The sequence below is a fragment of the Seriola dumerili genome, unplaced genomic scaffold (assembly GCF_002260705.1).
Source record: "Seriola dumerili isolate Sdu_G_001 unplaced genomic scaffold, Sdu_1.0 BDQW01002293.1, whole genome shotgun sequence".
Taxonomy (NCBI): Eukaryota; Metazoa; Chordata; class Actinopteri; order Carangiformes; family Carangidae; genus Seriola; species Seriola dumerili.
Window position 1 is genome coordinate 537218 of NW_019176548.1, and position 17189 is coordinate 554406.

Consider the following 17189-nt stretch of genomic DNA (forward strand, 5'->3'; position numbering starts at 1 on the left):
TGTCCAATTTCTGGTCCACAGGCTCTCCTCTGGGTACCCCAGAACCACTGGTGCTTCTTACTCCACCACGGTGCCTCACAGCCAATCGCACGCAGCACGGTGTCCTCCTCACATGGCTCCCTCCAGCCAACCACTCCTCACCCATCGACCGATACATCATGGAGTTCCGCCTCGGGGAGAGGTGGGAGGTTCTGGATGACCTGATCCCATCCACTGAGACTGAGCTCGTAGCCAGAGACCTCGTTCAGGTCAGTTACATCCACATTTTGATTTGGAAACATGAGTCTGTGGGAGTTTTTCTGTCTTCATGCTTTTATTTTGTTTAATGTTAGTGGCACAGTGGATAAGTTAGAGGAATAATTGACTAAGAAGTTAATTAACAGAATCCTTTTTTGTTAACAATCTCACCATTTCATGGTGCCAAGCATATCTGGACGTGACATTATTTGCCGTCCACGCTTTTATCATACAGTATGCAGTGGGTTTTAGAGGACTGACATCCATATAAAGACTGACATCAATGAAAACTAATTTCTTATTTTTAGCCTTTTTGCATTTCAGTGCATTTCAATAACCACTCAGTTGTAGACTGCAGCTGGTTCAAAATTACAAAACAGTACAGTCATTAATATATAGACATTTTTACAATCACTAATAGAATACCTATAAAAAAAATAGAATAATTATCATATGTCTAATATAATCTGTATAATCTATAAACCAATTGTGTGAAATTCAGTGCAGGGTGTTAAGCCATGATCTAGTAAGCTGTTCACAAAAACCAGTGTATGAGACGGTCATAAGAAGAGTGTGTTTGGTGTGTCTCTGTGACAGGAGTCCTGGTACGAGTTTCGAGTGATGGCTGTCATGGATGACCTGATCAGTGAGAGCAGCAATGTCGTGGGAGTATCTAGCACAGGTCAGTCTGTTCACAGTAAAGCATTACAGACGATACACAGAAATGAATGGCTCTTGCGAGGAATAGACTTGTGAGTTTTTTATTTGCAAACTCTCCATTTAACCTCCTCATCTGCCCCGTCAGATCCCTTCCCTCCTGCGGAGTTGCCTGACGAGGGGCTGGCGCGGCCTGTGGTGGCGGGTGTCGTGGCAACTATCTGTTTTCTGGCAGCGGCAGTACTGTTCAGCACTCTAGCTGCTTGCTTTGTCAATAAGCAACACCGTCGTAAACTCAAGCGTAAACCAGGTCGGTCTCCCTCTCCTCTTGATTCACATGTATTAAATATGGTACGTGTCTCACCATGGATGGATTACTGAGCAGGCAAAGGCCCCGGGGTCCAGAGCCAGAGCCTCTCGTTTGAAGTGACTGTTAATATTTCAATCAAAAGACTACAAAGACAAGCAAACTGAATAGACAGTGGTGCGAGGTGTCTACAAAGAGATGCATAATGTCTATAATCAGATGCAAAATGACTACAAATAGACACAAAATGGCCACAGAGGGATTCAAAACAACTACAAAGACACACAAAATGTCTAGAAAACACGCAAAACGACCACAAAGAGACAAAAAACAACCACAGAAAAAGAGACACAAAATGAGTTAAAAAAGACACAGAAGAATCATGAAGGGACACAAAACAATTACGAACAATGCAGCCTATGTATGAGGGGTGAGAGGCCTGTTACATGTCTGTGCTCAGGGGCCCATTGTCTCTTAATCCCTCCATGTGTCTGACTTGTACTCTTGGTATTGTGCAGAAGAAATGCTAAATTGAAATATTTTTGTCCTCTCAGATCCTCCCTTGTCGGTGACACACTTCAGGAAAAGCATTGAGTCACCGTAAGTAAAGCCAATGCCAGAGCCCCTGCAGTCTACCAGAGGTGGCTACTACTGTGCATCTTCTTTTGCACCTTTTGTAAAAATTTCACTTCCCATGCATACTGTGACAAGGCATACATTACAACAATAAATAACAGGCAAAACCCACAAACAGCAACTGGAATTACATAATCTTTTTGGAGCCTTGTAAGTGAAGCCGCTTGATGCACACAGCATGCATTCTCCTGTAATATGGCAAGAGTTGATGTATTGGTTAAGAAGTGCAAAATGAATAAGCATACAGAAGAAGAAACAGCCCAGGTGGATGATTAAAAAAAAAAAAAACATTGATTATATGCTTGATTTTTTTTGGAGGGTGTGGAAGAACATGTACAGTAGCAACCTCTAGCGGATCATGGGCAGATTAAGGAGACTTCAAAGCAGCCAAGTCAGCATTTTAAACACATTACCCAGAGTGCCCAAGCTGCAGTATGTGTATTGATTTTTGATCCATCTGTATTCTTTAACCTCAAACGCTGTCTGCTTTCTGCATGATTCTCAGTGGTTAATAATGCTGTTTTTTGTTTAGCTGCACATTTAATGTACAGTATCAGCTACATGTGTGTTCCTGTCTGTCTGTCTGTAAAACCTGTGTACATGTATGAATGCATTTCAATCTCAAAAGGAGCTCATTTGTGACAATAATCTGTGTAAATACCATTCCAGAGTAAATGTTTGTTTGCCTGAGACTTTAGGGAAATCATTAGTATCAGATACCTTTGTCTATTTTTTATGAAATGGTCCAGGCAGGTCAGGGAGTTCACACTCAGTCCTTCCTGCAAGTGGCATAGATAAAGATGAACCAGGCCCATGTCGTTTGTCTCCCATCGCAGGCCTCCTCTCACCCCCTTGCCAGGGGTAGAGCCCTGCTGGGACGAGCCTGCCAGGAGCAGTTTCTTGCCCCCGCCCGCCAGCCCCCTGTGAGTGCCTGCCTGCACCAAAATACAGAGTGTGCTGCACTGCACTGGCTTGGCTGCATGGTTAATGCATTGCATAGAAATGATCAACTTACAATGACTATTTGTTGTAGTGAAGCCTACCGCTGGTCTTATTGCATGCACAGACTTCACGCACCATACAGGAGTTAAATTGCATTAGTTCAGCTGCATGTACAGTAGAATACTGTGTATATGCACTCTTTATAATGTATGTCTACGTGATGTATTCAGTGACCCAGTTAATGTCGACTGTGCTGCTCCTGGTGTGGGCAAATGAGGCCTGGTTAGATGTCATCTGCTTTCCTCACATCACCATTTGGTGCAGCATATGGAAATTGGTCTCACGTCTGCTCAAGAAGATGTAGATTCAATAGATAAGTTATACGGTTGTCATGGTTGCGTCGTTGGTCCTCCTCTCATCTCGTCATTTTAGCTTGGTTCATTAGCTGCTGTTCCATTAGGATACTGCTGTCGCCATACACTGGTCATTATCATAATGCTCTTCATTATGGCTGCCTTTATATAGCGCTTTGGCTTTGTATTGTGTCATTTGTTCAGTTGAAGAATGGAACTTCAATCATGCCTATTAATTTACAGCATCAGAGATTTTTCTTTTCTTTTTTTTTTTTTAAATACTTGAAATGTTTTCCCTTTGGGTGTCCTTTGGTGTATGTTAAATAAAGCCAGTGTCTTGTGTCTGCATTGTATTGTTAGGTTATCATCGGGGAAGATAAGTCCAGAGAGCTCCCCTCCATCTCGGCCACGCTCTCTTTCTTCAGAGGGTTCCCAGGGTCCAGGCCTGTACGTCAGGAAGCTGCCCAGCCCTCAGAGAGAGAAAGACAAGGAGCTCTCCTTCTACAAGAAAACCAAGCGTGCCATAGCCAGCAAGAAATACAGTGTGTCCAAGCATGAAGCAGAGGTCACCACGCCTATTGAGTTGATAAGCCGCGGCCCTGATGGCCGCTTCGTCATGGAGAGCAGCCCACCGCCCCGCCGCATCCAGGGCTTCCCCTTCGCAGAGGAGTCTGACATGTACCCTGAGTTCCGGCAGTCTGATGAGGAGAATGATTTTGACCCCGGGCCTCTGCCGCCCATCATGCCCACGCTGCGGCCCCAGCTCTCCCCAACGTCCTCCAGCCTGGAGTCAACGCAGCCCCCTACCTACAGCCCCCGCCTACACAGGCCCATGGAAGGTATGAGCTTTGCAGAGGGCAGTGCACTTCACGCCTCAGGGCAGGCCCCGTCCTCCCGCTACAGGGGCTTTCCCCAGGGCCCATTCTATGGGTATCTAGGCAGCCGCGGTGAATCAGGGATTCCACCACCATTCTACATGCCTGACATCAGCCCGCGTAGCTCCGCTCTATCCTCCCCCCCAGGCACCGCCGAAGGGCCCTTTGGTTACCCCTCCATCCCCGAGGAGAGTGGAGAGATGGAGCACCATCAGTACACTGCCTCTGGCCATTCTCTCTCTCACACGCACAGCCCTCCTCCTCGTTCACCTGAAAGCTGGCAGCCTCATGAGCTACCCTTCCTGGGTCTAGAGGGTCCACGGTTCATATACCCACCTCACCATCCCTTACATCATCCCCAGGACCTCCCTGACCCACCCCCATACCCTCCTCACTCTCTCCCCCCCAGCCGCCTGCACCTCCCTTCCCTAAAGGATCCAACAAGCCCTGGACTCCTGCAGCTGGAGGTCCCTGTGGCTCCCCCAGGCAGAGACAGGCCCTCGGGGCCTCCGGTTAGGCGCTTAGCTATGCAACAGGCCCAAAGTCTCGGCCAGCTCAGACACACGGCCCACGGTGTGGGTGTACCAGTGTTGCCTTACCCTGACCCGGCAGCCCGTGCAGGGAGCCCAAGCACAGCCCCCAGTAGTAGTCCTCAGTCCTGGCTCAGCCCGAGGGCGGGGCGCCGGGCAGACCCCAGCCTACCCCCGCTAGTACTCCAGCCCTCCCGCCTCTCTCCACTCTCCCAAAGCCCCCTTAGCACCCAGCCAGGTTCTCCAGATATTCTAGTGCGCCCCCCTCCGCGCCCCAGCATCCTCCGCACCTCTCGGTCTCTGGAGATGCCTGAGATCACCCTGCAGCCCTCCGCCACTGTCAGTTTCTCCCGGAGGTCCTCCCTGTCCACCTCTCCCACTCAGAGCCAGGGCGCCACTCAACCCAGCCCCAGTTACCACGCCCACATGTCCTATGCCTCCACTGCAGCCAGTTACCCCTCCCAGTCCCCCTCTCCCCCTCTGGAGGGCAGGGATGTTTTCGGGCAGAGGCCATCCCAGAGAAGGACAGAGGAGGAGATGCTACCCTCAGAGCCCTCCCAGCTCCAGATTTCAGCCTCAGGGTAGGTGATCCATTCCAGTAGAGAATAGTCACATATTTATTTAAAGAGGAGACTTGTCTCCGCGTCTGCTCTCTAGTCCAAATTTCCTGAGTATTTATCCACAGTTTTACTTTGATGTTTCCATTTAGGCATAATTAAGATGCATATTGTACTTAAATATGCAGAAGGCATGTAATTGCATTTAGCACACATTGTAAGTTCATAAAAATGACAGTTCTCTAAACTTTGACACTTTAATGGCATGTGAAAGCTCAATTTGATTTTAAGATCATGTATTTTTGTCTTTACTATTTGATAGCTCATATTTAATCTTATAAAATATAGATCATAACAATGAAAAATGAAGTCAGCTTTAAAAATAATGACTGGAGGAAGATTTGGATGAAAAGCTTAAGCTACACAAACCCTCAAGTTTACTGTTTTTAAAACTGTACCATTTTTTTTCTGTCCCCCATTTCATTTTAAACAGTGAAACTCTGAAGTATTTTCCACAGATTGATATAAATTAAACTTGATCAGATCAATTATTTATAGAAGTATGGAAGTCAAAACGTGTGTGAAGCATTAGCAGATATTATTTTCATACTCAACTTGAGTGTATATTTAATGAATATTTACATTTTTACATTTATACTGTTATACATAATGGTACCACTTTCTCGTAATTCACCCTTTATAAACGACTGTTGATGTGTTTAATGTGTGTTTACTGCAATAAGGACTTAACACTTCTTTCACAACTTGGTAAACAAAAACTTGTTTTCATTTGTAGCTTATAACAGTTCCATAAACCATTAGTTGACAATTTATCGACCTTTAATAAAGCCATTAGTTACAGCTTATAAATGCTTTATAAAGGGTCATTATAAAGGGTAACAAACCATCAGTTCTGCTGTTAAGATTTCTGATAAACCATTAATAAAGGGTCAAGAGTTTCTCACTTTCTAATAAGTCAACAGTAAAAGCTGGCAAGACATCTGTATTATTACAGTATTGATTCTGTTAATATGTCAGTAATAGATGGTTATTATAAAAAAACCAGGTCTGTTATTGTAAATAATGATAAATTGTTAATTAAAAACATTTTGACCCAGATGGTCTGCAGACCTTTTCAAGTAGGTCAAACGCCTAACGATCCATTGGAGGGGTCTTCCTGATGAATTAAATCAAGTGTCATGCTGGAGAGGGTAAAAAGCCAGCCACAACCTGGCAACATAGTTGTTTTTAATGGCTTGTAACTGTCCTGTAAAGCAAAAGTAAAGGATTTTTCAATCATTCAATTAATAACATAATTAGTTATCAGATGAATTAGTTACAACTTTTAAACCCCTTATAAAAGGTACATTATTAAGAAAGTGGTAACCATAAAGACAAAAAATTCACTGAGAATGAGGGAACACCACACAGTAATTATATACCACTAGAAGGGATTTTTCCTAATATGTCCAACATTTTGATAGATCAGTGTCCCTGTTCTAGACATAACGTAGGAAAGCTAACATAAAAAAGTAGCTGAGGTTCATATACTTTTATGCCCCTTAGTATTTCTATACTGCACACACTCCTGTGCCCCCTCACACCCACCTCACAACCCTAGAAGCTACAATGATACAGTAGCTAAAGCCATGAGGCAGAGACTTGCTCCTGCACTATCACTGGCCTTTAAGGGAAAGTAGCTTATAGGGCTGCTGCTTTATAGAGGGTAAGGGTCTTACCTGATTTGTTTTTGATTGATCTCAGCTATCTGGGCAGCGTTGTTGTGACCCGGTCCCCTACGCCGCAATAGGTAAGGGTCGGACCCATGTCTGAGAGGGGAGGGGTCAGCAGGGGGAGGGCTCTAATCACTCTCTCCTTTAAAGGGGAATCGCTTTGGGTTGTGCCTCTGTGCTGGATTCAAGTGAAGTACAACTAATGGTAATAATGACTGCAGGACACATTTGTCAATACACTTCCAAGGCACAGTAAGCCTGCTATGCTGTGGCGTAGGCTACAGTAATTAGGCTTGTGAGCAAGCACGAGGAGCGGTTTTGGACTGTGGAGAAGCATTTGATTTTGTCTTTTGATTGTTTGAATACAGACATGTTTCCCTGCACCAAAAAAAGCCTTGAATCAATAGAGGACGCACATGAATGATAGACTGGAGTATTCCCCTTTAAAGTTTTGTTCCATGTGCAAAATGCCATGCATGCATTCTCTAAACTTCTCTCTATGACCAAACAAATAACAACAATTCTCAAACTAAATTCTTTGTCACATTTGTTGTCCTAAGTGCTTTCGTTTTTCTGTCATGTGACTGTTTTTAATGGCCATTTCCTCTTCCTGTCATGTGACTTGTTCTTTAACGGCCATTTCCTCTTCCTGCCATCTCCTCCCGTCAGCATGGTGAAGCCTCTGTACGCAGTGTTCATGTTTATGAAAGTGTGCTGTACAGTGTTTATGTCTATGGAAATGTACTATATTTTAACACACTGTGGCCTCTGCACACAGTTCATGTGATAATGGAAGTGTTCTCTATCTGTCCAGGACTGTTGCAATTCTCAGATTTGTCTCACCCTCTCTGCTAATGGCTCTCAATCTCTCTCTCCACAGTGACATATGATGGACAGCATCTCTAAAGCTTTGTGTTCCTATGCCTTTTGAAACAATACATGTTTGGCACAACAACTTGGCTTAATGACAGCATTAAGTCAGGTTTTGAAGCTGTTTGTATTCAGTTCTTTGAAAGGCAAAGACATTGAGCCAACATTGAGCCTCATGAACCTCACCAAACTTAAATGTTGAGTTTGTGAGGTTATTTGGATTTTATTTGACTTTATTGCATATTTCTATGAGAGATGGACAACAAAACCAGAGTATTCGGTATGAGGTGAAACTACTTCTAAAACATACTGCATACTATGAAAGTGAAGTGATTAACTTGATGTGATTATTGTTTTGCTGATTAAACATTGATTATTTTTCATTCAACTTACTGTAGCATGTATCACTCATGAAATGAAAATAGTTCTTCAGGTTTCAGGAACAGATTCCTGTTTATTTTCTGTTTCGAAACACGTGTTATGATCAAACTGAACAACCAGTCAGAGAAATGCTCATGCACCTTTTGCAGGGGTCAGCAACCTTGTGATGTGATGAGTGTCAGTTTACAAAGATGAAGATGTGGCAGCAGCATTTGTTAAGTCACCTGTAGTTTATTATAGCTGATGGACAGTTACACTATTAGAGGAAGTTTGATAAGCTTATTATTTGCACAAGAGCCCCTATCTCAATACCTTGTTATGATGTAGGCTAGTAAAATGTAAACTGGCGATTACTGCGATCCCCGTCCCTGCCTTTCGCTGCTCAGTCGCACTATGTCTGGTTCTCAGTATTTCAGTAATGTGCCTCTCAACAGTTCTGCAGACAGAGGCAAATCTGTAATTCTGGATATGATGGTGTCCTTACTCGGCAGTCCATCAAACAAAACCACTGCTGAGGGAAGCCTCCTTTATGAATTATGTCTCTGAATGGTTTCCCACATCTATCAATGCACTCTGAAATTTTATAGCTGCCCTCTGTAGACTGATGTGCTGTAAACGAGCCACTTTGCGTTGCATATTTTGACACTGCCCTCTTGACTGACTCCACTTTATCAGACTCTTCTTTGAAGTTTTTCTTATGCTTTTAGAAAGGCGCTTTACGTTCAACATGCCACATTTTCACAGCAAGATGCACACACAGCAACAAACCCAAACGGCGTGCTCACTTTGCTCGCCATGTCTTGTGCACATAGATGCAGTGTGGTCTCCTCTTTGTCAAGTGGTTACTGGTTACAGCACCTGCAGCTCTGGGATGACTCAGTATGACTCAAAATGCATTTTTTTTTAAATTCAGATTTGACATGTTATCTTGTCAACATTAATTCATCATGCTGTTGTAATCTCCTTTGTCATTAACCCAATTTACAAACTTGTAGTTATGGGACAATGCTAATGTAGTATTTAACAAAACAGCGAGATATATCTATATTGTAGTGTAGTATTTACGCTCTCACATGCTTTTAAAAACGGCTTAGTGTGTCATATGTTGCTGACTCCTGACCTGGTGTAAACTATGAAACAATGTATTGGAGGATTTGAAAAGAAAATCTACTCGTCATTGTAACAGGAACAGTAATTTACAGTTCCAGAAATTATTTTCATTTTATGAGTTTTATACAGCAAAGAGACCAATATTGCCTGCATTTCTGAAGCGGTCACTATTTAAAGACCCAAACCTGAATGAGCACATTAGTTGCAATTATTGTCTGAATTTGAATTTTTTTTACACTGTTGCTAAGATTACAGAATGTCCCTGATTTTAAATAACAATTATGGCACCTATAATTCGTGGACTGAGTGATTTTGTATCACTAACAAATACCCTTTAAGAATAAATATGTAGTTTGCATTGCCATAATCTTTATGAATCCTGGACTGGGTCTTTAATGTAGTGATTGTTTGAGAACAAACTTATAGCCGATAATTTCACCAAATCCATATGTCAACTATTCTTTCTTTCTTTCTTTCTTTCACTTTCTCTTTTCTTTTTCTTTCTTTCCCTCTTTCTTTCTTTGTGTCTAACTTTTATCATCCATCAACGCAGATAGACAGTGGAAATTCATCATCTTAGTGAAAGGGCTCTCAGTAGAAGTACAAGAGCTCATCAAATCATATGATAGCACCTACTGGAAATAGCAATGAAAGTGCCATTCTGTCCTTTCACTCTGAGACGGGACTGAACACGACTGTTGGATTAATGCAGAACAATGTGTGCTGTGCTGTCTCTCCTCTTCTCAGGGAACCTCTAGGTGCGTCTAGTGATCCTGCCGGGTCTGAGAGCTTACCAGCACTGCTACACCACTGTATTACTAAAGCCAAGGGAGTGGCCGCCAACAACAATAACAACACAACCTCCGGACGGAGAACAGGTTAGTCTGGCGATTAGAAAGAAGGAACACAAAGTTAATATTAAAAATATGTGGGTCATGTGTCACTCCTGGGGTTCTCCCTGCTTCCCTTTCAGGTGTGTGTCCCTCTCAGACCCAGCAGCAATCTCAGACACCCCAAGAGGGAGAGAATCTCAACTTCCACAGAAAGAGGAAAAGGCAAAACAAGAAGAACCCCTATCTCTATTTGACCTCCTTCCTGCACCGCAGGCAGTCTGAGGAGGACCAGACAGGCATCCTGGCCAGTGCAGACTCTGAGGGCCCAAATTATGGGACTCTACGCTGACCCATGTGCCCACCAAGCCATTGGACTCGTCGAAACTGACCCTCCCCCTCACACGTAGAAGAAAAAAAAAAAAAAAAAAAAAAAAAAAAAACTAAACAAAAAAAACACACACCTCAGCCCTCCCTGCTCCATCCCGGTCTCTGTATCAAGCTAATACATTTCTTATAATCTCTAAAAAGTTCATCGGTGTTTGTGGAGCGGGAAACATCAAGCTGAATACTCCGGGGTTGGAAAAATTTGAAGACAAGAACAATGGCTTTTCTGAGTTGTCACCACTACTTGTCTCTGAGGAATTTCACTTGAAAATGCTCTGAAAATAAATAATGTATATAAATAGTAAAACAAGGGAATTAAGCTTCCTCCTACAGTAATAAAAATGTGTTGGTTGAGTATGTGACAACACGTTAAAGATTTTTCACTCACTGGTCATTGAGGGGTCCATATCTTTAGGTTTTTCAGTGATACAGTGTACTGTTAAGCCTGGTGCGTCCTCGGACAGGGACATGAGTCTACCTTTCCTACAATACAAATAGTGTCAGTATTTAAACACAGGGTTCTTACCACAAAATATACCTCAGAGTAAAACGCAGAATTGCTGTAATTCTTGTGGTATACTGTACGTGCTTGACCTTTTTACATATGAAACGTATGGATAAAAAGGTTTATATCACACACCATGCTCATTCAAATGGATAATATGGCCTAACTTGATCTAATTTAGAAGCTTTTTATTATCAGTAATAGCTGGCATATTGTGTTTATTTTGATTTATGATCTAATGCCAACCATTAGGCGTCAGTGTCTTAATTTTAGTGCGTGATGGCTCAGTGTGTTCGCACTCATCATTACAGCACTGCATTAAGACAAAGATCATAGCCTTCATGAGAACTCTCAAAATAATTTGGGACTTACACGCTCAACAGAGGTTGGACTTGTAGGATGAGAAGAACAGGGTGATGAATTGTGAAGTGTACTGTAGTATGTATTTCATTATTAAGGAATCATTTGTGAAATGTGGCACGTCTCGTGGTGCCTTTTTTTTGCCTTTTTTCTCTCTTGTTTTTTCTAACATAAACTGCCTTTTCCTTCGCCTTCTCATATTTGTCTTTTCGGGGGGAGTGAGGGACTCCAATGTTACGTGTGTTTTTACTTTCTCTGCCAAGGACAGGAGAATATGCTACAGAAGATGCATAATTCTTGTTTTTTTTGTTTGTTTGTTTGTTTGTTTTTTTAAAACATTTTTTTTATGTTTTTAAATGGGTACCTGCTTCAACTGTGTATATCCAAGTAATAGGACAGAACCAGAATACCCATAAAAACAAAAAAAATACACAAGTTTAGATTAATAAAAGGCAAATAAATCAATAAATACAATTTCAGTGGAAAAGTACATGAGTTTTCATGCAGGAAGAACAAACCAGAACAGTAACGATGTTAATGTTTAACAGCAGCTGTTAAGAGAAGAATGTGATTGCTTCATAAAGCTGTTAACAAGCAATGGGAAATATTCAAAGAATGGCCACCCTGACTGTTTATCTTTAAAAACTGTATATTACTTGCTAGCTACTTCTCTGTATGTTTGTTAATTTTTCAACACTAACCGATAATGAATGTATGTTTTGCTGTACAGGAAATGAATGTCCCGATGTCACAGTACATTGAATGACCCATTACGTTGTTAAAAAGTGCAGCTGTGACTGGTGGGATGACCAGTTGGCACATTAAGTCCAAATTGTTTTACTTCTCTGTGTTTTTCCTGTATGCGAAAATAACTGGTGGGCCCCACACAGGTTCTCAGCCAAGCTCCTTTTGCTCTGACGGCTACAAAAACAACCGTTTTCCTTGTATTGCTAAAGCTAGTTCAATCATTCAAAGACATATCAGATAGATTTCCATCTGCTACCGACGAATCAGAGGTTTTTCCGACAAATATCCACAATGAATGAATCGACTCAATGTCTGCTTACTGAAAACTCTTGACAAGTGAGAAAGTGATGATTGCCTGAAAGTGAGCGTCAAAGTGCATATTCTACTTTAACAAATTGGTTTCGTGTAAGATACGAGGAAAAAAAATCTATATTTGTTATGTACTGTACATGGTGTGTATTGTATTTGTAAAGATAAATCAAACCATGTTTTACAGGAAGACGTTCTTGTATGAGGGTGAATGAAAAGACGGGAAGGATCCCAAGGTAAAAGAAATTAGATTATATATAAAAATATTTGCTTACAGTACGGCTTTAAGTGGATAATGTTTTTAAAACATTTTAAGGTGCCTCATTTGTCATACTTTAGCAGACATTATTTTATCTGAGAAGAAAAGAAACCTTAATGTTAGTACCGTACAATGTATTATTGCCATAGCCCGCTGGCTGCACAAGTTGAGTAGTATTTTCTCTGATGTATAGTACGTGAATGCCCATTGGAAAAAGCTTTAGAAGCAGAAGTGTGTTGCCCTCTATAATATTTCTGGAACAAAGTAATACTGTATTTTGCCCGTTCATGAGCACACATGTAGATTCACTCCAGATCTCTTCGCCTTCAGGTGTCCAAAGCAAATAAACTGAAGGAAACTTTTTTCTAAGAGTCACAGACATGCTATAGTCATGTACAATACGTGCTGTGGAGGAAATTGTGTTTACATTAGTTTGATAAAGAAAAAGTGTGTTAGGGCATAGTTGCTTTGAACGTTACGACTTGGTGCTATGTTTAACTTTGTGGTGCTGTAGAATAGAGGTCTAAAGATTTTTTCGTTTCCTGTTTCCACAAGCGACTCTTTCGGCCCTGTGTGTTTGAGCAACTAAACTAGCTCCGGTAGACACTATAGGTCCTTATCATAACAGTATCATGGTGTGATGACAGTGATAGACAATAATGGAAAATAGTAGTATAACCGCAAATAATAGAGACTTGTGACATTCAACTGAACTCAAGATGACCTGTTTTCTATAGTGTGTTTGCAATGTCTGTCCGTGCTTCCAAGGTACCCTCTCTAAAGTATATTTGTGATGATATTGAGAATATTAACCCAGCCTAAAAGGAGAAACATAACCTGATTTAGATTAGTACACACCACAGGATACACGGGAGGGAATCTGAGAGCATCGTCAGGTCATGAGGGGATCTTTTCTACACACTTCCTGTAGGTCTACAATCTTTGGTTAACAGCACTGTTTTTCAAGCACACTACTGCAGGGGCGTAACCGTCTCACGTCATCCCACCACCCTTTTTGACGGAAGAATTCCTACTAGTACTGTACAGTATAGCCATGACTAGTCACCAGACCACATTTGTATTTACTGCTGATTCTCCTGGTAGAAAGGTATTGGGAAGAGCTGATACAAAGCTCAACAGCTCTCCATGGGGTTTTATGAATGGATGTCGTCTTCCGGGCTTTTTTGCATATTCAACAGAAACATGTACAGTGTTTAAGAGGGCTGCTTTGGACGTACTGTTAGCTCCGTTTGTTTTTTCGTTTTACTTTGTTTGTTTTTTTTATTTTGTTTTTTCCAATTTTTCTGCTTACAGCTTTTAGTGCATCACTAGGTGCTGGTAGGATGATACTTAGAACCAATTTGATTTTTTATTGTATTAATCTTGCATGTAGAGACAATACAAAAACGCCTATTTAGCAATCATTCATGGACATCCGAGCTGGTTGTTATTGGACGGAAAATAGAAATATGTAGTATTTTCTATATTCTCTGTTTTTTCATGTGTACCAGCACTGAGAAACTAGAATGTATTATTATCGTAGGCTACAATAAGCACTACATCGCTGACTGTTTTAGCTAATGCTCATACTCAAGCAAACCAAGTAGTGCTTAAAAGGAAGAAAATTTACTACATTTCATTTCATTTTCATCCACTGAACTCTGTGCTGTACATCACATGTTTACATTCTGTATTATATGTTGTTTATTCTGGATTTTTTTGTGCATAATGTTTCCATAATGTCCTTCTTTAAGTTGAAACATGTATTCAACAATGTTCATATGTAAATATTTCAAAGCAAAAACATTTTTTACTTTACTCTGTTTTAAACTGATAACCTGATGTTTCTCTTTATTTGTCAGTTTTTTAGACTTGTCATTCTGTTCTCTCACTACATCAGGTAATACGCTTCACTTAACTTTTTGTGAGCAATTAACTCATACTGTATGGTGCTGTACCAAAGCCTTATGTATAATATTTGTATTACTTTCCTCTCGTTTTGCCACTGCTGTCCAGTGAATTCTGTATCGTCTGAGATCATGTCTTTCTCACTCTTCATGTTCAACTGCCATGGATCTCGTTTCTTTATTGAGTAAAAACAGAATGAACTATGATGTAAAAACACTCTGGCCTGTTACCAACTGGCCTAGATATAGTGACAGTCGCCATCTCAAGCCTTTATAGGGAAAACGCACAGGCTCACTCCTGGTAGCTCATCATGACGTAGACATGGGCCTAGCACATGATCTATGCTCTATCTATGGCATGTCTGTGAGAATATGAAAGTAGTGTATTCATGTCACCATATCATTTCAAATGCTTAGTCCCATACAAAATTTTCCTCTCAAATTTTTGTATTTTGATATAATAAAAAAAATCAAAAGAGGTTTTAATTTTCTTGTGGTTTTGTCTCTTGAAACAAACTGATCCAATCTTTGAGGAAGATGGTGTAGTTCATATGCTGGACACAGGGTGTAAGTATTGGGCAGAGAGTGGGGAAGATAGTGTGATGATTAGAGCGGCTTAATCGGGTCATGTGGGTTTTTTTTTAATTATTCTAAGACACACAGGCAGCAGCCCAGGAGGAGGAGTTCCATGTTTCAAATTCATTTTTCCTCAAAAAAAAAAGAAAATCACAATTATAAACAAATAATCTTGAAATGCAACTTAATTTAGAAGAAACATTTGTTCAAGGAAGATCAAAGTCATCTTTGAAAAAGCGTGCATGTTGTTCAGTGATTAGTATTTTGACCCCGGCTTTGCCATCTCCACCCAGACTTTAAGGACTGGATTGTGTGTCGGCTGAGCCAGAACAAGGAAAACAAACAACTTGAAAGAGGATGAGGTCTGTCAGAATGACCTTTGTGCTTTTGTTCAAATTCCCTCTGGCAAGCTGGGAAACAAACAAATGAGCAGCCATCTGCATACACCTGAGGAAAATGAAAAGTGCAGTTAATCCACTAGTCAAACACACTCTAACCTTTAGAGGCCAGGTTGTCTACATTTCATAGGAGATTCTTGAACATACAGGTTTGACTTTTCCCTTGCTATTACCATGATTGTATTTTTCAGGTAAAATTAGTCAATTATACAAGTACAAGTGCAACAGGATGTCAGACTGCACATCAAAAGGTTACAGCTTCAAATATTTTTATTGTTTCGTCACTCCAACAATCCAAAACACAAAGATATTCAATTCATAATGACATGAAACAGAGAAAAGCGTACAGCTAGATGAGAAGATTGATAATATTCTGCTCTCAGTCTGGTAAATATGAATACAGTTTAGCTTAGCTTAGCATAAAGACTGGAAACAGGGGGAACCAGCTAGTCTGGCTCAGTCTAAAGGTTTCAAAATCCACCTTCCACCACCCCTAAAGCTAACAAATACACATACTATATCTTGTTCTTTGTTTACTCCTACCACCATTAAAAGGTCCTGTTATAGGTGGATTTGCTTTAACTTTGGAGAGGGCCAGGCTAGCTGAAGAAGGCAAGAAGGGAATTAGCTGTGGTGGAGGAAGTATTCTGATCATTTCGCTGCTAACACCACGCTGTAAAAATACTCCATTACAAATGAAAGTCCTGCATGGAAAAGTTTGCACAAGAGTAAAAGCAGTGTATGTAAGTAAAACCAGGAAAATGTGCTTTAAGCATCAACACAGAAAAATGGCCCTATGACTGTTATTTATAATGATATCATTATATCACTATTACCAATTTATCAATGTGATGTGGAAGTAGCATTTCACTGTAGTAGCTGGTTGAGGTGGAGCTAATTTTAACTATTTCATATAGGGCTGCAACTGATGACAATTTTCAATATGGACTAACCAGAGTGACATATTAAAGTAGCTTGTTCTTTCTGACCAAACCGCAAATTTATTCAGTTTATTTTAATTTAAGACAAATATAAACAGCTAATCCTCACTTTTGAGGATCTGGGGTGTGAAATGTTTGGTATTTTTTCTAAATATGATCAATCAGTTATTGAAATTTTTTACATTTCTTGACAATTGACAAATCAATTAATTAACTAATCATTTCATCTCTAACTTTATATACTGCTGGGTAATTTGATCTATGACTATGCATCATGTTTTATGAGCTTGTCATATATTTTGCATGAAAAAATAGACTGGTAAAATAACTAGCTGTCAGATAAATGCAGTGGAGTAAAAAAACTTCCCTCTGAAATGTAATGTAGGAATATAATGACACATAAAATGGAAATACTCTACACTGAGAATTAACATATTTCCCAAAATGTCAAACTGATTCTTTAAGAAACTGTATCCTCTAAATTTTTACATGATAAAAGAGTTACTCCGTTGTGAAAAAAGTATTTTAAAAGGAAAATTTGAGGACATGACCAAAAGAAGGGTCCCAGTGCCCCCCCCCCAGCAAAAATAGGAGTAGCTGAATTTCACATTATCTCCTCCAGTGCACAGGCACAATGAGATGATGTATTAGGATGAGTTATTTGCACACCAGGTTTCACTCCCCTCACTGTTACCACCCCACCTACACTGGATGCTTATATAATTCTGTACCAAGCATTACCTAACACCACACCACTTGCCAGATGGGGCTGCTCGGGCTTG

The 17189-nt window shown here is 40.8% G+C and overlaps 1 protein-coding gene across 1 annotated transcript in view; it reads left to right on the top strand.

Moving 5' to 3' along the window:
• igsf9b (immunoglobulin superfamily member 9B) overlaps positions 1 to 10383 on the top strand; it is a 69002-nt gene extending 58619 nt beyond the window's left edge. The window contains exons 14-21 of the mRNA XM_022769191.1: positions 22 to 248; positions 835 to 919; positions 1043 to 1204; positions 1756 to 1801; positions 2674 to 2760; positions 3493 to 5118; positions 9936 to 10066; positions 10162 to 10383. Coding sequence (XP_022624912.1) covers positions 22 to 248; positions 835 to 919; positions 1043 to 1204; positions 1756 to 1801; positions 2674 to 2760; positions 3493 to 5118; positions 9936 to 10066; positions 10162 to 10370 — 2573 coding nt within the window. The 3' untranslated portion in view covers positions 10371 to 10383. The remainder of the gene's footprint in view (positions 1 to 21; positions 249 to 834; positions 920 to 1042; positions 1205 to 1755; positions 1802 to 2673; positions 2761 to 3492; positions 5119 to 9935; positions 10067 to 10161) is intronic.
• Positions 10384 to 17189: the final 6806 nt, after the last annotated feature.